Raw genomic sequence first — 26,203 nt, 5'->3', positions numbered from 1 at the left:
AGTCCCCACAGCTGCTGATCCAGACCCTTCTCATCACCAGTTGACAGCACAGGAACAGCACGAATTCAGATTATTCTATTTCCTTTCCAAATCTTCTTTCCAATGTGCAGGATGTAAGAAATCTGAATTACTACATAATCCAGAAGAACACACATTAAAAGATTTAAGACATCCGTTCCTTTCCTGGACACGCATTTTCAAGACTTTCTTATGTTCATAACACAATTGCAAATAACAAGTACAACTTCTTATCCATTTCAGATGTGTTTCACACGACACTGAGTTGGCTCACTCTGCATTGGTCACAGGATGCAGGAATGCTGTCACAAAGCAATATCCTCCTATTTCATAAGTACAAATATCACTGCTGAAATAAACAGTCATCAAACACTACCACTGCAGAAGCCTTATGTGCTTTATCATTAATTTACCATCAAAAGCTTTTTGAGATATTACGTACAGATTTACTAATTATTTCTCACTCCTCATCACTCCTCTCACCAGCCAGTTACACTCACAGTACTCAAAAACCACAGCAACTTCACATACTGGGTAAGACTCGCAGTCATCATTTCAGGGAGGCTTAGAACGTATGAATTATTTGAAAAATAGTCCCAAGAGAGTCAGATTGATAAAGAGAAAAACAGCAATAATTAGGAAATCCTATAACAGATTAGCACTCAGCATTTGACTTTTTCAGTTCTGAGAAGATGGCCCACAAATTATCTTTTCATTTGGCAAGCTGGCAACTTGAAGGGATTCCTGAAATCGGGAACTAGTTGCATGTTTGGAAAGACAGCAGGCAATTGAGTTGCAACAGCAAAATCAAAGCTGTTTAAGCAGTTACCTTCATGTGATTCCATAAAAATATGTACAAGTATCTTTAAATCCATAACACAACACCTGTTTTTGCTTTCTTTATTAACTAATCCTTAGAAGACTCGGAGTCTTCAATTCCATTATGCTCATCTGCTCTTATAACAAGCATCCTTCAACATGACCTCAAATTTATTCTTAATGGTTTCTACTTCAAGGAGATAAAATAAGGCAACTATTTTGTACCCTTTTAACATCCTAATTAGTAGCAATACTATATCATGGATCTAATTAAAACTCCCCAGTTAGGGGTTGGGGAAACAGGGATGAGAGGGGAGCAAAGAGGAAAGGTCAGCTGCCTGCAAAGCACAGTTTCCACTGCAGCAGACAGTTTCTCCTCCTCAGTTCATGAAATCTTATTATAATGGTGCACAGCCACACATCCCAGACAAGTTAGGGTTGCTTCCATCAGTATAAAATAATTTTCTGCCTATGTGCAGCTTACATTTGCTAAATTAATAGTGTTTTCAATCATTCTGATATAGCGACGTTTTTCTGCAGTCTTTTATCATGGTTCCCATAGCAACAAACACTTTAGCGTGAGACTGCAATGCTGCTGCAGACTGCATCATAACCATACTGTCAGCAGCACACAGCTGCCTGACAAGTCAAGATTAAGTGAAGCCATAACCTCCAGTTCCGTGATACATTTACATTAAAAAAGCCCGTTATCTTATTTGTATGACTCAGACAACATGCTAATTGCTATAAAAATTCTTAATCTTACCTACGAAGGCCAAAAAAAAAAAGTCACTGTATTCTGAAGCTGGAGAGGAATGAAGCTTTTGCCATAGCTCTTGCTGCAGTTTCCCATGGAATATTCTGACTTCAGGGTTACTGAGCACTTTTATATTTACAAGTTTTCAGTGCCATATATTTGCAGTCTTTTAATGGTGGTAGATGTTTAACACACTGCACATGAGGATGGATTCACCAGTCATCTAAGCACAAGTGCCTGGTGAACCAACAGTTGGAGTTCCTGGCTCAAGAAATGCCTTATTTCACAAACAACAGGCTTTTGATGACCACTCATTTGCTGGATTTATGACAAAACAATCTCTGCTCATGAGGCTTTGAGAAGAAACAGCAAAATTAGGACACAAACTATCAAGATCAATTGAATCAAGCCTTAAAGTTTACTTCCAATCCTCAGCCGTGTCTGAAAACAGCCAACAATGAAGCCTTCTGACTTATGCTGCTCTAAATCAGACCACTGCAAGGCAAACCCTGCAGTCATTTTTCCCTTACATCCTTCTGCAGGCAATGGGGCCACCACACATTTTGCATTGGGAAACGCTGCCATCTACTGCCTGTAAATTGCTGTGCACTTCACACCACTGTGGAGACCACTCAGCATTCACAGTTCCTGACTAAGCATAGTCCATGATTCAAAAGGAAGAATGAAAATTACATGATCATATTAAAGGAAAAAAAAAAAAAAGAAAAAAAAAGAAAAACGATAAACAGAAAACATGCATTTAGAACTGTTCAGCACTCATTTATATTAAGATAGAAAAGAAAATATCCCATTAGACAAATAACCTATCTTCCAACATCATCCTACAATTGCATTATAATTTAATGCTACACTGTCAGACTTCTCATCTGCACAAAGACACACGGGCATGGCTGAAGAAACATCAACTTCCCACTGCTGAGTTGACCCTACACTCTGCCAGAGAGAGCTTATCACACAAGATAGGCATAAATTGTGATGAGATTACATCTTTCGGAAGGTGGGAGATGGTCTGTTGTTTAACAGATAAGCAGGCTGACCAAAGACTGGAAAGGTCGAATCAAAGCCTCTCAGAAGATGAATGTGTTTGATGGATGCATGTGAAGACACTTTTTCTTGGGGTGCTCATACAGGAACAGTAGGAAGCATGGAAAACCCACACTTTCAAATACAGATATTAAGTTCCGGCAAGAAGGCCCATTGCATGCACTCTTTATTAGTATTTTCATTAATCACTTGAATTGTTAGTTCTTAAAAATCAAGAAAGAATCTCTCTAAGAACCAATACATCACACCCTTTATTAGTGCTTGAAATTTTCAGTGCCAAGAAAAAGCAAGAACAAAAGGCTTGGCTACTTTGAAGTCTGTCACATCTGCTTTCCTTCCAGTGATGCTCATTTTTCCACTATATAAAGTGCTGTAAATCTTGGGTAAACAGTGTCGGAATCACACAACGGTCTCTAAAACCAGCCAACAGTTGGAAGTAACATACTTCAGTTACTTCAGGAATCAACTCCTCACTTGGAGGTGGGTTTTCATGTTATGTTTTTTGTTTTTTAAAAGTTCACAGCTGAAATTTAAATACAAGCCCAAAATATTTAAAACCTTTCCTATCATCTGTAAGAAAATACTACCTACAGTACCAGAAGTGTGAGCTGCATTAGTTTAGAAACATAAGCTACATTAATTCATTCTTTACACTAACTTATGGATCTGTAACTTGTACCAAATTTGAACAGTGGCAGCAGGAATAAGTCCTACATTATGCAACAGAACCTAAGGTGGCATGGTTTAGTTTCTTGATGGCAGGATACAGCAGATGCTCTTTCAACAAATCACTGAAGTTATTAAAAACAACTAAGGCTAAATCCAAACCTCATACACCAAGGACCCAGCTTTGGTGCTGCAGCTAAGGCTTTGCATCAACATAATATGAAACTAAGGATTGACAGCCCTGGACAGGATGGATTCAACCTGCTGCAGCTCAAGTATCACTGCAGTAAGCTGTTTGAATATAAAATTCCAATTTTATTATTTCCCGTTTTAATAGTCTACAAATTCTGTGGGGAAAATTCAAGAAGGGATTTTAGACTGTGGACTGAAACTCAGTCTCCTAATTGCTGCTACAGTGCCATGCTTACAGCATTCCCTGCCCAAGCAACATCCACTCTGACCAGGGTAAGGCTGGGAGAAAGAAAGAGTTTTTATTTGGTCTCCACTGTATTAAAAAAAAAAAAAAAAGTGCTGGCACACTCTAATCTTTCTTGTAAACTATAGTTAAGTTTGAAGAATGGAGATACAGCTGTTGCCTTTAATAAATTTTGAGTGACTATGGCTTTATCAGTAGGCTAATTCATTAAAAAACTAATTAAAAAAATCAATCAAGTCAGAAAGTTTGTCCAACTATGTTTAATCTACTTCATCATAAAGGGTGACTATAAAAAGTGCAGCTATTCTTGAGGGACAATATACCTATCAGTCATTTACAGGAACAAAAAAAGCAGTGCAGTCAAACTCATTCTGCAAAGGTTAATATAGCCTGAAAAGCATTTATCCCAATTTTCTCATTTTTCAGGACATACTGAAGCCCCAGAGAGTCAAAAAATAATTATATATACATATTTTTCTTTTAAAAGCTAGGTATTATTCCTGTGACGCTTCAGTAGATCAGGTCTCTTCAAAACATAAAAGTAGGCCTGGGGAAGGATGGGCTCCCCAGTATTTTAGTAGATGAATACTGAAGAATGCTAGCATTCTCTGTGTCAACTTAAGAAGTTACATCCCAACCATAGTTGATATATTTCAAGAACATGTAAATAAATCCTTTACAGTAATGCATTTTTCATTTAGAAAACTGGATTTTGAAAGCCATCTCTATGTAAGAGATGCCATCAGTACTCCGACTACTACTAAGGAAATCACACATGAAAATATATTCTGATATGACTTTTTTTTTTTTTTTTAATAAAACAGTGATACCACGTGAATACTTGTGGCATATTCCCTGCACAAAAAGATTCTCAGAATCTCCAAGTCCACACTGCTTTGAGTCTCATGCTCAGTTATTGAATTAACGAGACCGAACATTGACTGAAGGACAAAGAGTGTTATAATTCCAAGCACACCAAATACTGCTAATTCATACCATCAGTGGTGCTCTCACCCAACAGCACCTCTATCACATTTGGCTCCACTTGTATCTCTACTGTCCAGCATCTGCATAAGACATCACATAAAGCACAAATAGGTGAAGTAGGGTTGAGGGATACGGTTTAGTGAGAACTATAAGTGGATGGTTGGACTGGATGATCTTATAGGTCTTTTCCAACCTTGGTGTTTCTGTGATTCTGTGGGTTCAAACGTTATGCCAATTCTCAGAAACATGGATGAGTTGAGGTCACTCAGCAGTTTCGGCTTGAAGTTTTGCTTTGTCTACCTTAACCAAACACTTCCCTTTCTTACCAGGATCATTACATTTTTCTTAAGTTCATGTGAAAATTAAGCATGCAGGTCTACTGACAGCCATCAAAACAGAAGAAGCATCTTGAGATAGCTAATTAAAGCTAAGAACAAACACTTTCACCCTCCTCTCCAGCTTATTTTTCCCCAAAGAAGGATCACAGTATGTTCCATTACGGAAAACAGAAAAAAAAAAAACTACTCATCTGTAAAATCATCTTATATATCGAGACCGGGTGTGTGCAAGCCAACAATGCAGCACCTTTGGACAGTGCGTATTGTGGATCACCAGCTTCTCACATATTTCAACACTTATACTGCTTGTACCACATAAACAGTTATGCAGAAACTGCTCATGGAGCATTTAATTGCTATTATCCAAGAAGAAACACAACATAAGTTTTAATTGTTCTGTTTCAACTAAAGCTAGTAAGTTGTTTCAACTGAAGTTCCACCTTTAACACAATTCCATTTGCTAAGCAAAGTCACACAGTGATGGCATTTTATTTTTCCTACAGTCTTTATCTGAGAAGACTGAACAAATGAAACAATTCTATAACAGCCACATCTTCCTCATCTGATCTCAACTTCTCAGGCAGCAGTTAGTTATGAAAAGATAAAGGTTATGGAGGTTATTACTGACACGTCAGAAATCCATCACAGACTCTCAAAATGGCTACTATCTCCAGCAGCTCCTCTTACTGCTTTTTTTGTCATGTATTTAAGTTGTCATGCTAATGTAGTAACACATTTAAATTATTATCTACAGCTTGTCCGTTTTTCCTGCTGACACCTTTTTTCACATTCCCACAAAGTTTTAACTTCTGCTGTTATTGGCCAATTTTTATTTAGTCAACTCAAACACTGAGTTTATTACATCAATACTTTATCTAAAATATAAAAATTAATTTCAAACAATAAATACACAGTGTTTACCTTCCTAACTTCTTCTCTAGTGGATCCTGTTTGGGATGCTTAACTAAGTAGCTTCATGCTTCCTTAGGCTGAGATGCAGCTTTTCTCATGTCTCACTTCTTAGTATTGTGTCACACAACCTGAGGATACTTTTAACTATCTTGTGACCCATTTCACCAACAACTTAGGTTTTAACTTCACTGTTCAAGTATACTCAACCATAATTACTTTCTAAAACTATATAGTACTTATATATTAATTATATATTTCTTATTGAATTCTACACAAGCAAAGAATAATTTCTGAAAAGCAAGAAAGAAAGAACATACAAACATATTCATGCACAGGGTTGATGAGCAATGAAGCAGGTTATCTGTCCATGCCTGGATTTCTTTACCAGTTTGAGGTCCATTTGTGAAACCTAACATAAAGTGTTATTTAAAACCAGTTACCAGCCATGCTTCAATAGCATTGGCTCAAAAACAGAATGAAATACGATGGGAATTAGCAACAGGAACAGTGACAAAGATTAAGAGACATTACCAGTAGCATTGGGCATTATTCTCCAGTAGCTTCTCCACCATGTGCTCTACTCTTACAAACCAGCTTGGCACAGCTTTGTATATCAATGGAGTATCTGACCTGTAGCAGAAAGGTGATGGGAAAGGGGCAAAAAAGAAAAAGCCACATTATTTCTAAAGTACATTTTAAAAATGCAGTTCTGCACATGACAGATCTCTCTCCACACACAGTTCATTGTACACTTCCTGAAATATTATCACAACAACAAAGGGTGCTTAGTTTTTAATAACACATTGTTACTCTTAAACGAGCTACCATTTTAAAATTGATTCCTAAGAAAAATCCTTCATGAAGCAACTGAATGAGTTTTTATAGCACAAGAAATCAGAAGAACAAACTACACTTGAATTTTAAATTTCTGTTGCTATGTAGTACAAAAATAAGAACTTCATCCAGTATTCAAATGAGTTATTTAAGTCTTCCAGGTGACATCATTCTGATTTTTTTTTTTTTACATGCATATCTCCAGCCTGACAAGCCAAAAAACATTATGCTACGTTATTACTATTTCTATTTAAAAGAGTCATTTAGTTGGAGTAACAGTACACAAGACCAGATGAACATCCTACACTACGAGGAGAAGGAAAGAGAGATCCAGATAAACATATAAAAACATTAAGTAATAAAGGCATCCTCACATATTCCTTACTTCAACATTTCAGACAATCAAACAAAAACCACGTGGCATGTAACACTGTAACATGATGGAAAGCACAGCAGTGACAGCAGGGTAGCAAGTCCTAGGCTGCAGCAAGCAAGGGCTTGCTCAAATGCAACAGCCTTAGGCACAAAAATAAAGAAAAGAAGCTGGTTACCTTCAGAAGGCCTCAGGTAGGCAGTGATCTCCAGTAGATTCCTTTGCCTCAACTGCTAACCCTTAAATGAGGTCTGGGAAGAGGTGGATCCTGCCTCCGTCCCTTCCTGTCACTCAGGTACACCTGAGCTCCCCTGGGTTGGCCCTGCCTTCCCACCAGGTGCTCCATCACTATTTTGAACTGTTACTTAGCATTTCCACTACAGGATGGGAACAGATTCAAAACTTGGGATTGCTTAGAAATGAAAACGCTGTAGGACAGACTTTATAGACTGATAAATTCCCTAAATTACCTAATAAAAATCAGAATCCTTAGGCATCTGGCTGCATTGCAGATGTGGGCTGAATCTCTTTTTGGTTAGTTGCATGACACAACAGCTTATGATTTTGAGAGACTGTTCAGTAACACACGGCCTTCTTAAGGATCCAATAATCAATTTGTGTGTAAAGTTCATTATAGGAGAGGTCAGACAACTTTAGTACTTCACATCCATCTCATTATTCCAGATTAAAGAAGGAGGACTGTACCAAGGATAAGAAAACTGCTCATATACAGCAGCTTCAGCAACTCTGGGACAGGAAGCTTTTATTTCCATAATAGCAACTCACTACACAAAACATTTCTTGAAGTATTACTTTTTTTTTTTTTTTTTTTTAAGCTGTAACATGGATTCATTTCAAATGCACAATTCAAATGGATACTATGGAAGTACTTCATAGAGGTATGCCTACTAGACAAAGAGAAGAGGGAACAAATACACAGTAACAACTGTTTGGCTTTCATATTGGCTCATAATATCTGCATCATTTCTATTAATGCTGAATTTGAGAAACTAGTTCTTCTTTCCAACTGTGATACATTCCAATGGACATCTTTTAGAAGTCCATAACTAACCTCAAAGGGAACAGCAGGTGCTCAAAGCAATAATAATGTAGTAACATTTCATCTCCCAAATGCAAGCATACTAAGATATGAAGTTCCATTTCTCAGCTTTAAGTCCTGATACCCAAAAAAAAGGAATAGTTTGGTAAACTCCTCCCACAGCAGCAAGTTGATAGTGAAAAGAAAGCATTCTATAAGGTTCTCCTGAAGTAGAGGAAGAGCAGATAGAGAAAATATTCAGGGAAATTCTACCATCTGTACAGCCAAGCAGTGCCTTGACACAGAGACAAAAAAAAAAATCTATTCCATATGACTGGTGGCAGCTGAGGGAACCAGATTCAGTTCTCTACTGTAGAACAAAGTGAGAAATCCTCATTACTGAGTTAAGTTTTCCATTAATACAAGTTAAGGGAAAAACCACCCATCCAGACCTTAAAGCAGAGATGGATGCTAAAAAAAAAAAAAAAAAAAAAAAAAAAAAAAATCCTTTCTGCATAAACATTCTTCTATCTAAACTGAAGGTTGTTTGTTTTCTTTTAACTCTTTCCTAACAAGCTAGGCCACCTTGCTGAAGACAAATATAGGCTTCCTGAAGACCAGAATATATTCCCATACCTAAGACAATTAAACAATGTTTGCTAGACTTTCATATATATAAAAAAGAACAAGCAAATGAAATCACAAAAAAAAAAAAAAAAGAAAGGAAATGGAAAAGGCACCAATATAACCACATCATTCAGGAGTGGTTGTGGCAGTGATGTGGGCTCATTATTTTCATTATCTGAAAATGGTTGGAAGCCAAGAGACTGCTATGAAGAACACCTCCTTGTTCTCATATCCCTTCCTACACATTGACTTCTGGATGCTGTCAGAGGGTCTACAGGGATACGTGCCTCTTTGGTCCAATATAGCACAACCACTCTCACTGCTTCCATGACACTGTGCTTTAGCTTTAACTTCAAATCTGTGCTTTTTCATTACCTCACAAAGGACTAAGATTGACAGACCCAACTTACTAGCACTACAGTCTGAAAGTAAAAGGCAAAAATGGCACATATTCCATAAACTTAACCTATTTCAAACAAAAGAATAAAATCCCCTTTTTCATCTTCCCTTCCACTTCTCAACACAACTCAACACAACAGTGTGACTCAGAATTTCAAGACAATCACACTGAAATAAAACCTGCTATCTCTGAACAGCAGAGGACTGGCCTTTCTTCTGTAACTAACATCTGCATTTCTTAAAGCAGTTTCTCTACTGAGCATTCCTGGAGGCTTCACAGAATATATACATTAAAGGGTAAAACTGATTTTCAAGTACTAAGCATTTAAATAAAGATAGTGAGTTCAGACAAAATATCAGGATGATAAAGAAAGAGCAGAAAGCACCACACTAAGGGCACAGCCACTAAAAGCAGAAAAAATTCTAACACAAATAGCCAATTTTAACAACTTAAGAATATTTGCTCTTCTGCAAGGGTAAAAGAAAACTTCACAGTGCATGCTAAAGCCTGGCAGTCACCTATTCAGCATCATCCTATCACATACAGAGATGAATTCTGATTACTCAGGACCAGCACATCCTTTAGGGAACACCAGTGGCAACACGTTTCCTTAGACGTGTGTCCTTTAGAACTTTATCAGAGGTAGAGAAGCATCTGAGCAAACAGCCTGTTCCTTAGCAGTGATACAACATCAGCTCTCTCTGAAATGTAACCTTTGTACATGAAAAGCTCAGCGATAACACTCTCTGTGCACTCTACATGCTCCAATCATTTCTTGTACCACTCTGGACTACGCAGTAATTTTAAACAACTTACTGTGATCTTCCATTTTCTTTAATTTCAGAAGCATATGACAGATTACTGACCACATCCCCTTAAAGAATGCTTCTTGGTTTTGCTTAAAAAAGCAAAGCCCTGCATGAGTCAGAAACAGAGCTTCCTAGTGTTAATTCCTAATGGTATGGCACACAGTAGCTACCATGGACATCTGGATGTCAAGCTTGTTACCTTTATTGCTTTCCAGAGTTGTTGAATCACTTCCTTCCAGAGCTGTTAAACCACTACCTAGACTACACAAGCATTCAGGTAAGCAAGATCTCACAAGTACATAGAGCAGTTTTGGCTAATCATTTTCTCTTTCAACAATTCCAATAAAGAAGAGTTCTGGCTAGAAATTGTCTACTGTGTACTCAAATTGTCTACTGTGTACTCACTTAGGTGACGCTGCTGCCCTCGCCTTTAAATTTTCAACTTCAGTTAACAGAAAATGACTGCATAACGTTACAACAAGACAATTAAAAGAAGGATCCTCTGATGACATGCAAAAAGAGAAATAACATACTTGGGATCCAACAACTCACTGGTTCTGGAGAAAAGCAAGAAAAATAGTACAGTAAGTAGGAAAACCTGATTCCAAACTTTTCTTACATTAATCAAAATAATTTATAACCATGTTTGAAGTCAAGAACTACTCTTCCACTTTTAGCATATTCCAATTATGGTTTGATTTCTGATGGAAGCTAAATGAGATTTTAAAGTAGATTCCATTATTCTGCTCTTCCTACCAGATAATTTGCTGCTAGGTGCTGCCTGCAACTTATCAATCAACAAGAATGTCAACATGTGGCAGGATTAAGTATGTTCTACAACATCAGCATTTCTATGTAACTAGTTTATTTCAGAAGGCCATGACTGTATATTTGAGTTGTGACAAAGAAAATAAAAGCACTGTAGTTTCTGGCTGCCGTTTAAAAGCTGGTAACATTTGAAGGACTAAACCAAAATTGCAGCTGCTCTAATTCAGTACGCTTGATCCCTTTCACTTTCAGTGATGTTAAGCCAGGAAGTTAAGTGAGAGGGGAAAAGGAGGCAAACCTCAAGAAGTTCCTCAGTTACAACCCTCAATCTTAAAGCCACATGCACTTCTTACCTCCAGCAGAATGGATAGCTGTGTTTGTAACTACTGTTGTGAACCAGCCTGCCTTTCTCCTTCAGTAATTTAATGATGTTCTTATCTGCATCCTGAAACAAAAGAAAAGTTTTCCTTGGATAACAAATTTCACCATTTCAGTAAGCTACGACAACATTCATCTCCAATATCTAACCAAAAAAAATAACCTGCAAGTAATTCGATATCTACACAAAAATCCCCCAGATTGCATATAATTCATACATTTACTATAGAGGCACTGTGAAACATTACATTTGAAATGTTATTTGCTCTCCAAATCCTTATATAGATCAATCCATTCTCCCCTTAGCTTTTTTCCCTCCCACATATACTGAAGTGTAGAACTTAATTTTTTCTGTAGCACTGCTACACACCAGAACTCACATCATTAAATCTTTGATTAAGTCTTCTGATTTTCCAGTAGAAATCCACACAGTGCCTTTTATCTGATGTTCAGAACTCACTGTAACACATTCCTCTAAAATGTGACTACAGTTACAGAAGCTACACCATCTTTTGTAACACCTGACAGGATCTACAGTTTAAGTTGGGACTGAAAGCTGCACAATAAGAGCTAAAGACAACCTATTGGACAAACACTGTCAAAATGAAATTAAGAAAGGAAAAAAAAAAAAATCACAGCACACGAAGATTTTTTATTTTGCAATATTCAGAGTCTAAAAAAGAATTCACCATTATAAGAACATTCTTCAAGCTAAGATTCCTATCAGCAAAAAGCTAAACATACAGCCTCCACTACTCCATTATTTGCCTCAATATGCAGGAAGCAATGATAGCTGTTTGAGTTCAAATACAAGACTTCAAGCCTGTTCAATTGGAAAAGGCCATGAAATTGTAACAGTAGGAAATCACGACTGAAAAACAATTTATTTGCTGAGTGTATGAGGCATTCGTTTTTACAGATTTGCCTGTAACAATCTAGAGTTCCTCTGGGTATCCTTTCAGATGGATTCTCTTTCATCTATTAGCAAGTCAATTTGTGTTGCAACATGTCCCACAAGTAGGAAAAATGACTGGATTCTCTCCATTAAGAAACTGCATTAAACTATCTGGCTGGTATAAACTTAATTATGACATCTGTGAATTCAGTTGGTATCCAAAGGCAAGGCAGGCACACTTACCTAGAGACTGCATACATAACATTTCTGTAGGAAACTAGCAAAAAGTGTGACTTTGCTGCTACTAACATAAACAAACACACCTCTTCCCTTTCATTACAAGACTTACAATACTATTTATGTTTCAAGGTTGTTGTTTTTGGTTTTTTTTCTTCCAGATATTTTAATAAACAAATCTGCCATAGTTACACATTAATAGACATTTTGATTTTTACAGAGGCACAGTGAAGACAAAGGCATTAAGGCAAAGATAAGAACGCTTCTAAAGCACATAAACTCTATCTAGAATAAAGGAGTAATTTACTATCTCCAGACTCACTAACCTTCACATACTGTCCAGCAAAATCGGTCACTTCAGCTGTGAAGCAGCCTGACACATCAACAGGACACACTGGGACAGAATCTTTCTGAATAATATTAAAATCCATGCAGACTCTGTAATCATCCTGCAAAAGCACCAAGTTATAGAAGATTGAAATATCAGTTACAATATCCATTCCAGAAAAAAATAAATATTGAATAAGAAACATGACGACTGGGCAAGAATAATGAAATACTCAGCCTTCACCTTACAAAATAAATGCTTAAGAAATGTTGTATATACACTTGTGCTTTTATTCATACCAGGAATTAGGATTTCTTCAGAATTCTTAATAATTCTTCTGTAGACACACATATACAAATATACATGTGTTTATGTATAGAGATGGCAGGCTGTTTTAATCAATCTTATTCTGAAATTACACATAAGAATTTCCTACTTCTGAAGGAATGTGTTAATGATCTTAAGTCTTGAAATCTGTATTTCTCAATCTTTTGGGCCCATAGGCAGCAATATTGATCAACCACCACACCACATGGACAACATCACAGACTGTTTTCCTGGCCAGCTCATTTAAATCTTTAATTTCCTGTAGCACAAAAGAAAAGAAAAAAAAAAGCCTTCAGGACAATAAGGTCACTGAAAGCTTTTCAGAAATGTAACTAAGAACCAATGGTACCTTCAAAATGAAAGACCAGAATAAAATTATAAGGGGACTAGCAAAGTTCAGACTCCAATTTCAAGCTTGAAGTGAAAGTAAACACATCTTAACCAATTGCTATTCCAGATTACCCACTTTTTTTCCCTAAAGGTGGGATTATATAATTAGGGATTGGAGGGGGAAGGAGAGCAGGGAGGTTGCAGATTAAACTCTCTCAATACATTTGCAGAATCACTTAATTTTCTTTCCTCAAAGAGCAAGGTCCTGCTTAAGCCTGCACCAAGGCAGGTTGTTTGAGTCTGACAGGTTCCTGTACTTCTGCCCTGACCAAATGGGGCACTGAATTCAGGGACAGAAATGGAAGGGTTTTGTTGTGGTGTGAAATGGAACCTACAGTGACCTTGTCTATCTAAACTGGCTGTGATTGAACTTTCAGACTCCTATTTGCTTAGAGCTCATTTACCTTTGATGAAACAAGCACACAACAGCTGCTTCATAGGAGCTGCATTCTAAAGTAAGCTGATCAAGTCACCTTGATCAAGGAGATCTTATCTGAATAAAGTGCTCAAATAAGTGTTAAATAAGCAAGCATTTCACACCCAGCTGAATTCTCCTTTCAGAGATGCAACCAATACTGGCAAGCCAGCTTTGGGTGAGAGTTTCCAGATCCTCTCTGCAGTCTTATTCCTGCATCTTCAGCACTACCCACCAGCCCTCTCAAGCCAGGTCTGGTAAATGTTGCCAAGTGGATCCACACTGTATTTCATAGAACATGCTGAAATTCTTCCACAGCAATAGAGAACTTAACTGCTTCAATGCATCACATGCAGAAACCTCTTCTCAGTTATATCACTCAGTTACTCTGCAGATGACAGTTTCTGTCCACTTTTCAGTTACTGTGGACAACCATCACAATTCTTCAGCCTCCATTTGGTCAACCAGTTATTACAGTCAATAGATGACTTAAGACAAGCCTGTTCTCACTTGGCCTTTCACCAGCTATTATTGCTGAGATACAGCAAGCAGACTGCAGCGTTAATTTGTAGGCCAGATGACAGAACTAACGTCAACCCTGATTTGGCAATGAACTGTAAAAGGCTTTGAAGAAGCAGCCAGCAAAGAGTACATCAAAGCCTGGCACAGTGACAACCTAGCTAAAACATAATAACAAACCTTCCACTTTGCAGGACCCAGGGCAAGAGGTGGTTCTGTATGGTTTGCATCACCAAAGCAGCCGGTGATACATCAAGAGTTTCCTTTCTTTTGAAAAGCTTGGAATTAAATGTAAAAGCTCTACAAACTGACCTTCTATTTGATTTAATGGGGACTTGTTTCAGTAATCACAATCCAAGAATACGTTCAGGCACATGCTGAAAACCACAAGTGCTAAGCTTCACTGGAAAACTAAAGTAAATTTCAATTATTTCCAGGATTGAAGTCACACTGCTGGTCACGTGCTTTTTTAAATGCCTGTGATGATTATATCCTCTAGAAGAATACAAAGAGAAGTCAACGCTGTACTTAAAATAAGTGAAACAGAAGCTATTAAAAAACTGACTGTTGAAAATAACTCAAGGCTTTTCTGCCAGAAACTTGAAAAAAAAGGCAACAAAAAAAGAAAAACAACTGCCAAAAGGTTTACCTGTAGCACCACTTAAAACTTAAGTATACTTTTGCAATGTGTTGAAAAGAAAGTATAACAGGAATGAACCTAAGAAACATTTGTGATTCATTCTGAGCAAGCACTGGAAGTACAGGTTTGCATGCCAACTAAAACATTACTAGAACTTGATGCAGACACATCTACCTATGATGAAATGCCTGAGCAGCTGGATGTTGGTGTCATGTTAATCTGCAAGTAGAATGAGTTTTAAAAGTTTTAATGCAGGTCTGTCTTTCTCCATGAGCTTTAATTTTGATTTCTCTTGAACTAAAAAAAAAAATAATAATAAAATGTAATTTTATGCAGTATTGCAGCTTCTATCTGGCAAAAATATCAGACAAGACAACGAAACAACATATCATGGAACTAAACAAAGGTGAATTTTTACTACCGGATAAGGAGCATCTAAGCTATCATCCCAATGTCTACCAGAAAGAATAATAATAATAATAATAATAATAAAAAAACCTCCGCTTTCTGTTTTTTAAAAGAACTTGCTTTTTCTGGTGGGGAAGGGACAGACATGAGACAACACTTCTTGTAAAGGACTGTGCTCTTTTTCTCCTCTGAGCTTTATCTCCTGCTCCACTTACCCCTTTTCCTCTTCCCCATTCTCCTTTAATACACAACACTGAAGCAAGTTGCAGAGAAGCCAATTAGACAGTCCTATCCATAACCAGGAGTTTCTCTCTTTTTCATCTAAGACTGCCTATTTAAAAATGAAAACGTTTAAGTCAACACCATGTAATACTCAGTATTTTGTATAGTGCCTTCTGTGATGAATTCCTGAACCTAAACTAGAGCCTTTGTGAGTCTGAATGAAAATAATCACTGGACCACCAAAAACAGAACTGTATGCATCCCACAAGAAAAAAGCAGCAGCATCTCATACAACATATTCTATATAACTTCCTTCTAAGGGTAGCACATCAGTTAACTCAGGTCCATGCCACACATTATGAAGTCTAGATGCTCCATATGTATTAATTACTAGTTTTATGATCTTAGTGTACTTTTCACTTACATAATTATTCTGTGCATCTTTTCTTCCTTTGTAATGCACATACTATACTGCCATGTTTTCCAAACTCCTCATTTTAAAAAGGTAATTGCTGACTTCCCGGGAGAGATGGAACATTCTTTTTCCCTCTTTCAGTGTTCATACAAGTCTTTGTGGGCTTGCCATCAAACCAAACAGAAGATGGCAGATAATCCTTGGACTAACCGGCCAGCTAAGCCTTCCAACAAGCTGTTCCCAGTAACTATTAAGTACTGCGAAAATACACAACAAATCAACACAGCAGCCAACGGAACACTTCTTCCAGAGCTCCTCTGCTATTAGCAGCATTCCCACTTCTATTACTCCTTGTTCCACAGCAAGAGTTCTCTCGTCTCAAAACCAAGAACTGTTCTCTCATCCTGCAGGATTTAGCTACAGGGGAATCTGAGGCTCAGGTAGTGCAATATGCCTTAGATTCCTTAAGGCACTTTACCAGTCACCATGAATTTCTCCATTAACCAGGAATATACTGCCCAATCTGGTTTTAAGTTACGGCTGTATTAAGGTAGAACATCTTCTCATATCAACATCCATCTTGTCAAGGGAAACAGAACACCACAACAGATGCATCCTTCAAAAAATGCAGCAAAAAAAGGACAGAAAAAGATGAGATATTTCACACAAATACAAAGAGGCCTATTATTAATGCCAATGGTTTCTGGAAACTATAATAGAGCTTGCAGTACAGGGACTGCTAATTGCTGGACATTGGCAGTTATTACAGGTTTTCTGAGGGCATCTTTGGATAATGGTTGAAGACAAGACCCTATACAAAAGAGACAATGAATCTAAACTAGTGCTGCTAATTCCTATGTCTAAAAATTGATGAAATTCATGAAAAAAAATCCCTCTTAACCTTTGCAAGAACAGACTGAGAGAAAGAAAAATGAAGTTATTCAGTAAACAGAAAAAAAAGAATGGAGTTCAATAAGGGATAAAGCCTCAAGAAAGAAAAAGCACCCAAAGCATTTTTTCAGGTATTCCAAATACACAACAAGTACCAAAACTGACAGATTGAAGAGGCAGGATACTGAGCAGAACTACAGCTACCATCCAAAATTATCACTTCAAGCAAATTTTTCTATTTTTCAACGTTAGCAGATCATTTATTCCTGAAGCTGGAAATCTAGACTGGGAACAGCTAAGATCAATGACACTTGGAAGATACAGAGGTGAGAGCACTTCACATACCACAACAGTAACCAAAGCCAGGGACACCTGAAATCTCCACTTTAACACACAAGGGGCACAAGTGCATGTAAGAACTCCCTAGAACACAATGATTCTAAGCAGCAAATCAGAGGGTTACTTGATTTCAAAACCATTGCCAGTTCACAGTAGCTGGAAAGCCAAGCCATGTGTGCAAGAAAAAAAATGAACGTAACAGACACATAAATCATACTCACAGCACCAAAATAGGGGGCTTGATGAACGACACCTGTGCCTTCTTCCTCCTTCACATAACTGTCTACCAGCACAGTAAAGGCACCTTTATCTTTGCACTGTAACACAAAAATATGCTTTTCATGTATACAGCAAACCAGAATTCTTAAGAATGCAGGAAAGCTACTGGTAGTCACAATGGCTTCAGAAATAAATGACACACATTACAATGTGACATTCTCAACATTATGTACTTATTTCCCATGGCTAAAACACTTGGACAGTTCATTTAAGCAACATCAACGTTGATTAAATCTAAGTTCTCTCCATAAGGCTACAGAGTCTATTCATCTTCAAGTCACAGCTCTTCTCAAAGTTCTCTGTTTAACAGAATACAAATGAGTACACTTGTGTAAATGAGGATACACTCAAGACAGTCACAGGCATTCACTTTACAGAAGTCTCCTTGCATTTTTACATTAGAAGGTACTGGAAACTGTACCTTCTTATTGTTTTTTTAAAAGCTTTTCTTTTATAATAAATTTTCTTTATTTTCTCTAGAGAACAACAAAGTGGGAAGCATAAAAGAATTCAGGAAAACGTGCAGTGTGATCACATCTTTATTTTTTGTTATCTACATACTATTTTCTACTCCTTAATGTAAAAGTGGTTAAAAAAGAAAAAACAAAAAACAGCACTGCAAACTGTTACATCTCAATCAGATACGTTACAAAGTATCTGGCACGTCCTGAAGAGGGATATTTTAGGATAAGACATCCATTCTAAGAAAAACTGGTATATGCCCATCTGTTCCTTAGGAAGTACAGCAGGACTCAGAATCATTAATCCACTCCGATCCTTTATACCTGCAGTCCAGTTTATCAGATTCAGCTTTGCTTCTGACCTTCATCTAGAAATAACAGGTCCTGCTGCCTACAGAGGTTTCCACAGCTTTGCTGACTTCAGCACATGCTTCACCTCGGAATGCAGACACAAATGACTGAATCTCTTGCCTGAGTTAACAAGTGCTTGTCCAGCAGTACTGTAATCCCTTACAACTTTTGAAGAATTTAACCAATTTTTAGTAAGCATTGTTTTTGTATTTTTAATACATAGTCCTCTACCTTGTCTCTTGTTACTGTATATATTACTATATACTATAGCAACACAATCTATGTGCTATTACCTACAGGAGGCTTACACAGCACTCAAATGCTGCACAGTCAATTCCATCTGTGGAATTTAAAGGCAAAAGACACAAGCTCACCAGATGCAAGGCTGAGAGAATACTGCTTATTCAGTAGTGATTAGTGAAAGTCTTGCTGTAATCTGAACCCATGCTACTATTCACCACTCAATTCTTACTCTGGGTATATTTATAACTTAAGGAAAATTTTTAAAAACAGCCTTCTGGTTTTCAACCTTTCACTAGCATTTTGAACTACCTGGATTAAACCTGAGTCTTCTTATTAGGACACAAGGTGTTTGTAATATAAACAAGTAATGTTGTGAAACATTTTGACTTTTGTCATTGTGTGCTGTGATAAATACCCAACTTCATCTTACCTGAATAAAATATTCAAAGAGTGGTTTATACTTCTTGCCTTTTAGAACAATGCCAGGAAACCTGAAGAGGGAAAAAAAAAAAAAAAAGTACATGAACACAAATGAACAACTTGAAAACTCTTGGTCCACTAGTAGGGGAGGAGTTTCCCCTATTTCCCTCATATGTAACAGAACCTGACTGCATATACTTCCCATTTCTACACCTCTTTGACAACTCAGATGGAAACATGTCTTAATGCATCTCTGCTAACAGAGATCAGGTACACTTCTACCCAACGGACTTCCAATGAAGAAATTATTGTAAACTTATATAGGAAGTAAGCATTATTAAGAGTTTATTTCTCATAAAGTTCTAGATAAGGAGCTTCTGGATATAACACAACAAAGCACTATAAGCTCAGCATGTTCATCAGAACTAAATAAGCACTGTTCTAAAACATCTAGGAGCTGTATGCACAAAAGATGGTCCTTCTGAGAATTACAGTGTTTAAATCCTAGATACCTTATCTTTATAATTAGGCATCTACGCTTTCCAAGGGCATCTCAGAAGATGCAATACAGACAGGACACACTGAGGAACCAAACCAACCAAAAAACAGCCTGTAGATTTGGCCCTCTTCAGGCTTCCAACTACAGATAGCAAGGAAAACGACTGGATTGCTCACACTCTCCTAAAAAGGCTTGAATCTTGCATTTCAGAAAGAAGCCTAGCTCAAACACAGCCTCATCTAGAAGATGAGATACCACTCTGGATGCACCACAGCTGTGGTCTTTTCCTATGCTCCTCCTGATTTACATCCACACCTTTCAAAACCACTGGTCAAAGCACACATTTAACTACTTGAAAGTGAAAAATTGCTTGAAAACTGTTCCACTGTACAAAAAGAAGCTCAATCAATATTTAATGCTAAGTTAAAGAGCGTGTCTCCTCAGCTTGCTATACACAATATCTGCTAGGAAAGGGGGATTCTTCTATTTTAAGGTACAGTTTCATGGATGGTGTAAGTATTTTACATTACAAACAGCCTTACGAATGTTTGAGGTGCTTAATCAGGATCAGATGAGAAACCAACATCCTAGTGCTCGTCCATACAGATGTGGGAGTATTCAGACACAGATCAAGTACTAGAACCACCCACAGTTAAGTGAAAGGGGTGAAAGGGTTGTGGATCACATTCCTGATTTTCCCTTTTGATTTCTCAAATATTTTGTAATCTAAATCCTGAACTTGAAGCTGGAAGTTTATACAATGCCACCTTCTTGTGACCTAAGTTATAGTTCTAACGGAGACTACCTTAATATCACCATAATAACCCTTCACTTTCAAGTGATCAGAAATTTAGAATTGAAAAGAAAACAAAACTGACGTGCTGGAAAATAGCATAAAGCACTTAAGAGTTTAACATGCAAGCAGACTGAAATGTAACGGAAAGGGAGGAAAACATTCATCAACCATTTCATCTTCACCACTACTAAATGGTCACAAGCTACATCAAGACAGATTCATCCGTGCCGAGTAGCAGAGATGATTCTGATGAAGACAGTAGTCCTGACTAGTGAAGCAAGGACAAAATATTCCAGTTTTCTCTCACACAAAGAACCACTGTCTGCATCTGACTCAAAAAAGGAAATAAAAGTAGTCAGGGCAGGTTGCTGGAAGTATTCAGGAAGACAAGATGACTTCAAATGCAGAATGTTTTCAGTGTAAGACCATTCCTTGACCTCAGTTTACCACCTGGTATGGAGCAAGCATCAGTTTCTCCCCTGAAGACCTAACAACCTGAAATTTGAGACATGGGCCAGAAGAAAAGAAGTCAGAAGTAGAAAAGGGAAAAGTTCATTTCCATGAATTCATATGCTCTAAGATAAAAATGTTCAAAATATCCTTTCAATTACCAGCTACCTCTTAATTGTTTCACATTTCACATTTGAGAACTGATTTATTACATAAGAATTGTAGTATCACAAAAGAACAGTCAGCTTGAGAAGACTATAGCACCAACATAGAAAGAAGAAAAAGCTACCACTCTGCAAGAATACAAGTTGCCAGCACCCCTATGCATAGGTACAGAGAGGTAAGAGATGAGAAAAACAGACGGAAATTTCAACTAGAAAGGCATGTAAGCATCTATAACAATCCTAAGTCTGACTGTGTTAAAAAGGAAGTACAAAACTTTCACTTCGCAATTTTGATGAGAAGAAAAAAGGCTATAAAAGGGCTTAAATGTTTAGTTCATTTCTTGATACAGGAAATGAATGGTGGCAACAAACCGAACTCATACTTGCAGAATTCCAGTAAGAGAACAATTCAGGATGACAACACAGGAGACCAAAAACCTGAATGCATCTACACTGCTTATTTTCAAAGTCTAAAAGAAATGCACTCAAATATTTAAGAAAATAACAGTGTTATAGGCAGAACAAAATAACACAGATATTTTTGGAGTTCTGAGGACAAAAACTCCAGTTGGACCAGCATAACAACTTCATTACATTTAGTCACTGAATACTTTTTTTTAAAGTCAAGTGGCAAAGAACAATCAACATGAATTTGTCAAGAATAAGTCACATCAAAGCAAATTACTTCCTTTGGTAGGCAAACCGAGCAGCCTAACAAGCAATCAAGGAGATAGATCCAGAGCAGAATGACAGTAAGGCTTTTGACACCTCCCCATATCATTCTGCTCCACGTAGAACACAAAAACATCCTGACCAAGTGACTGCATGCTTACGTGGATGCAGAATCATTTCAAGGAAAAAAAAAAGTTAGTTTTGATTCAGTATTAGGCTGAAAGAAGATTTCCATCATGTTGACAATATTCAATGTTTTTATCGACAACTGAAGGGAGAAAGAAAAAGTAGGAAACAGACAAATCTGGAGATCAGAAGTTCCATCTGCATGGAAGAATGGGAGCACTGAAAATAATTTTCAAAGAGTGAGCATCACCTCAAATGGCCACAGAGCAAGTGACTGATTAAGACAATTAAGCTGGGGATGCTGAGGGGGAGGGAGGGGGAAAAAAAAAAAAAAAAAAAAAAAAAATCAATGCAAAAATACAAAGTAGGAATTACTCAACTGTCATAACATAAGAGTAGAAAACATCTTTAGCAAGTGTCCCAGCTGTATATTCCTATTATTCAATAACAACATGCAATTGCTTAGTTAAATAAAAGTGGCCTCTTTTTACATGTGTATGCATGCACATTGTATCTATTATTCTAATTGGAGAAAACGGTGTTGTAAAACTTTTATCTGCTTGAGGTAAAAGATGATAAAAATATCTATTGCCAGGGAATAAGGCTCATCAATCTAGCTTTTTTTTTTTTTTTTTTTTTTTTTTTTTTTTTAAGATTACTGCCAAATACTGAATAAAATGAGCAAACATCTCTATTTTTCAATTTAAATAAGGTGAATAAGCACTTTTCAGAAAGAGTAACTGCCACCAACTGCAGAACTTGGGTAGATGATTCTGTAGAAAGTATTTGTTTACTGAAGGCAATGGTTTTACTCTTGTTCATTTCCCTTCAAATATTTCCATGACTTTTAAGGTGTTTTCCACATCTATAAGTCTTGAAAACCGGAAATTGTATAAATTTATAACGTTCTTCATAAGAAAAAAATAACAAAAATAAACAAACAGACTAAGGAACCTTTGGGGTTTTTCCGATGAAACAGTAAACCAATCAAACTCATATTCATACTCAAGATTAGTTCATCCTGGCAACTTCCAATCTCTTCCACAGATTTTCTTTAAGATACACATACATATCCCTGGGAAATTCACCTTCAGCTAGCTGCCAAATTCAAATCCTTAAAACACTTAACTTCTGAGCTATAAAAATACTGTAAGTTAACAAGTGTGTCATAATTTCTGTACTTGCCTGTCCAGTATCTCGTATTCACTGTCAGATTTGTACAGTGCTATCAGCCTGGATTCCATCAAGATGTAAATCTTTCCTGTAGCCTTATCTAGAACATAAAGCAAAGCAACAGGTTATATATACATATCCCAGTTTAAAACCCTCATTTGCACCACTATAAAAACTGCTGTTTAAGCAATATGGCATCAAAAGTGTCCAGAACACTCCTGCTGATCAACTGCTACTTTTCAAAGCTAAGCTTAAAGAGACACCACAGGAAAAAACCCAGTACAACGATTTTCAGCCTCTTCATTTTCTTCTTGTTGTTAAGAGGAGCAATACCCTAGCTTGCCTACTGCCACTGTGCCAAAGAAAGAACTGAAAAGTTTCAGCATATGTAACTGAACCAGACCAAAACAATTAGAGGCAAGTTGGGTAATTACCAAACAAATATGACTAATAAATATGACATTTTTTGTAATGACTGTACTCCTTCTTGCTGTCTTTCTGAAATCTATTATTCCAAGCAATTTTATGCTTGGATTTCTTTATAAAGGAAATAAATTATTTAAAAAAAAAAAAAAAAAAAAAAGCCATTTCCTACCCCTCAAAAAAACCCAATCTCTGAATTTTGACCACAATTATCTCTCAGACTTCTCCTCAAGGGATTTTAGTATTTTTATGGGCACATTTTGCATTTGTTCATTATCACAGACCTCTAGTTGCCATAAAGCTGTCATGTCCTTATGTCTTCCTATAAATATATTCGCTGAAGACAAGACGTTAGGAGCTCTGAAACCAGCAGCTTTCCATGCAGATGTAGGTGTTATTCCTGAAAGCTGTCAATAACTCCTTCGAGCTGACCAAATTTACATCAAAATTTCAGAACGCCAGAATAAATTGAGCTCTCCCACAGTGCAGAGAAAACCCCAAACACCTGGAGTCTATCATAAAGAACTCTTCAACTTTTCATATTTGCCACCTTAGGCAATAATTAGATTCATGTGTTTGTGTTGGAATGGGAAATTATACCTTTGGCATTTGCTAAATCCGGAATAAATGCCACTGTTAACTTGAATCTCTATTTTTATTTACACTGAGAAGTTGGAAGAGTTCAGAAGTTTGGAAGAACCTGAGAACAGCAATGCAAGCATGCTCATGTCCAAAACCCTCCTTTTTTTTTTTTTTTTTTTTTTAAAGTTTTTAAGTTTTTAATAGATGAAAAATAAAAAGGATTGCATTTCAAGACTAAAACAAATATTCAGTTGCCAACTGACAAACCTGGAACTGCAACTGGAAAATTATTTGAAATAGTAACATGAAAAGCCAGAGTTTACATTTAGCAGCCTATATGGTCTGCTGCATGTAACTCCTGACATACTGGATGCTCTCTTGAAAGAGACTGTTCAGTAGCCCAAGTCATTTAGCCAGTGATAAGTAACTCATCTACAAGTAAGCCGTAACAATTGGTAAAATTCACCCTTACACTGAAAAAAATAAAAATAAAATAACATAGAAAAATCACAGCATGCACCTGGCCTTACATTTGTGCTAAAAAACACAAAGACGTTCAGTTATTGCAACTTAGTCGTCATACACTGGTCTGAGTCAGAGCTCCAAGAACAGGAGAAAGAAGATAGGGGCTCCAGTCACACTTCCCTGTCCTTCAAACACTGCATGACTTCAAGAGACCAAATAAAACATTCTTCTTGTTTATCATTTCAGCTATCAATGCACATAACTGCTAAAAAGAGCAAAACAGTTAGAAAGCATCAGCCACATAGGAAATATATCTCCTATTCTTCTAGAGCACTGATCCAGTCCAAGCTAAGCACTGTAAACCTGGCAAAAATAATAGGCTATCAGACAACATGTAAGTACACATCCAAAGGCACTGAAGAAAGAAGTGCTTGTTACATATATCACCTTAATTTAACACTTGCCTCTCAATTTTACATACTGTAGTTCTGGGTTAACACAAAGGGCCAGATTGCTAGGTAAAGTCCAAGGTGTAGTGGTCCAAGCAACAAGGGAGATACTTGCATCTTCAACCAGTGGGAAACTCACAATCACTGAAGGGTCTTGAACATCCTTATCAGGCAAGATAAAGCAAAAAGAAAAAAAGAACACCACATTTACTACACGTGCTAGTGAAATAATACAAATCAAATAGTTTCTACTGGTGCCATTCATTGCCTTGCAACTTGCCTAGTTTTTCTCTGTAGTGGCAGAATGTGAAGAGGCAGCATAAAAAAAGTCTGAAAAGAAAACCAGTCACAGCATCCCATCATTATACCAGTGTACACTATCAGCCTGACAAGGCCACTGAGTTCAATACTGGGGTTAGCAGTGAGATTTGGAGAATTAGCTGCCAACACACCAGAGAGCTGAGTGCCAGTTCCCTCAGGTACCTCTCCTAATCTCTTTTTTTAAGTCTGTAATTAATCTCAACTGTCAAGGCTATCAGCAGCTGCAGCTACAAAGAGGTTTTTCCCATATATTCCTCCACAATCAGAGAACGGGAAGAACAGCCATCACTTGAGAAGAAACAATATCTTATTAAGAAACTATTGCTAGGAAGGAAAAAATAAAAGTTTGGGGTAGCTAAAGAAAAACAAAAAGAGGACATCAATATACAAAAGAATAAAAATCTCAGGGAAGAGACAACCTTTGCCACCAGCTCTATGAAACTCAGCCTCCAAATGATTCAAAAGAACCCCCTGAAAACAAGTTTTTCCTTCAGCTAATTACAATCCCATTTGGTCACTTCATATTTCCTGTATTTGGAAAAACAGATTAAACAAGTCTAACCTTGCACACATGAAGTGTTCACTATTAATTTTAATTGTCAATTTAAAAAAAAAAATAGATGTCTCATGCAAGGACCTTAATGATACAATAGATCCTACCCCTCATCACTTCTAGCACAAGGCACTCTGAGTTCCATCCAGCATCATGGAACAGTTAATTGCATCACAGGACAGGCAGCTATTTATGTCTGAGCTAAGGGCTGTTCCAGAGGGAATTTTCTGTGAACATCTGGTGCAGTCAACAGTAAAACATAAATATTACATAACTCTCGAGCTGCACTCAGCACCAAGCAGAGATTGAGCTATCACTGCAGCTCTGTCTCTTAACAATTGAGAAACAACACTGTAGTTATTCATTTGGTTTTTTTGAAGCACAAAGTTGACCAGGTAGATAAAAAACAAAAGCCACGAAAATAATAATAATTACATCGAGGCTTTCAAGTGATGCTCACAAAATTAAACCTGCTTTAAGCTGAAGATAAAAATTCTTCAGCTCTTATGTAATACCAGATACTG

The 26,203-nt window shown here is 37.1% G+C and overlaps 1 protein-coding gene across 4 annotated transcripts in view; it reads right to left on the bottom strand.

The window, feature by feature from the left end:
* Positions 1 to 26,203, bottom strand: part of IARS1 (isoleucyl-tRNA synthetase 1) — a 95,303-nt gene that overhangs the window by 54,365 nt on the left and 14,735 nt on the right. For all 4 annotated transcript variants that reach the window (XM_019620004.3, XM_010718400.4, XM_085236207.1 and 1 more), the window contains 7 exons: positions 24,821 to 24,968; positions 22,899 to 22,986; positions 19,017 to 19,077; positions 17,474 to 17,569; positions 12,685 to 12,807; positions 11,202 to 11,293; positions 6,530 to 6,628 (listed from right to left, as the gene is read on the bottom strand). In XM_019620004.3, coding sequence (XP_019475549.1) covers positions 6,530 to 6,628; positions 11,202 to 11,293; positions 12,685 to 12,807; positions 17,474 to 17,569; positions 19,017 to 19,077; positions 22,899 to 22,986; positions 24,821 to 24,968 — 707 coding nt within the window. The remainder of the gene's footprint in view (positions 1 to 6,529; positions 6,629 to 11,201; positions 11,294 to 12,684; positions 12,808 to 17,473; positions 17,570 to 19,016; positions 19,078 to 22,898; positions 22,987 to 24,820; positions 24,969 to 26,203) is intronic.

Source organism: Meleagris gallopavo, chromosome 14 (genome assembly GCF_905368555.1).
Source record: "Meleagris gallopavo chromosome 14, MGAL_WU_HG_1.1, whole genome shotgun sequence".
In the NCBI taxonomy this organism is placed as follows: Eukaryota; Metazoa; Chordata; class Aves; order Galliformes; family Phasianidae; genus Meleagris; species Meleagris gallopavo.
The sequence above is the reverse complement of the archived record's forward strand: the minus strand, read 5'-3'. Positions and strand labels throughout refer to the sequence as shown.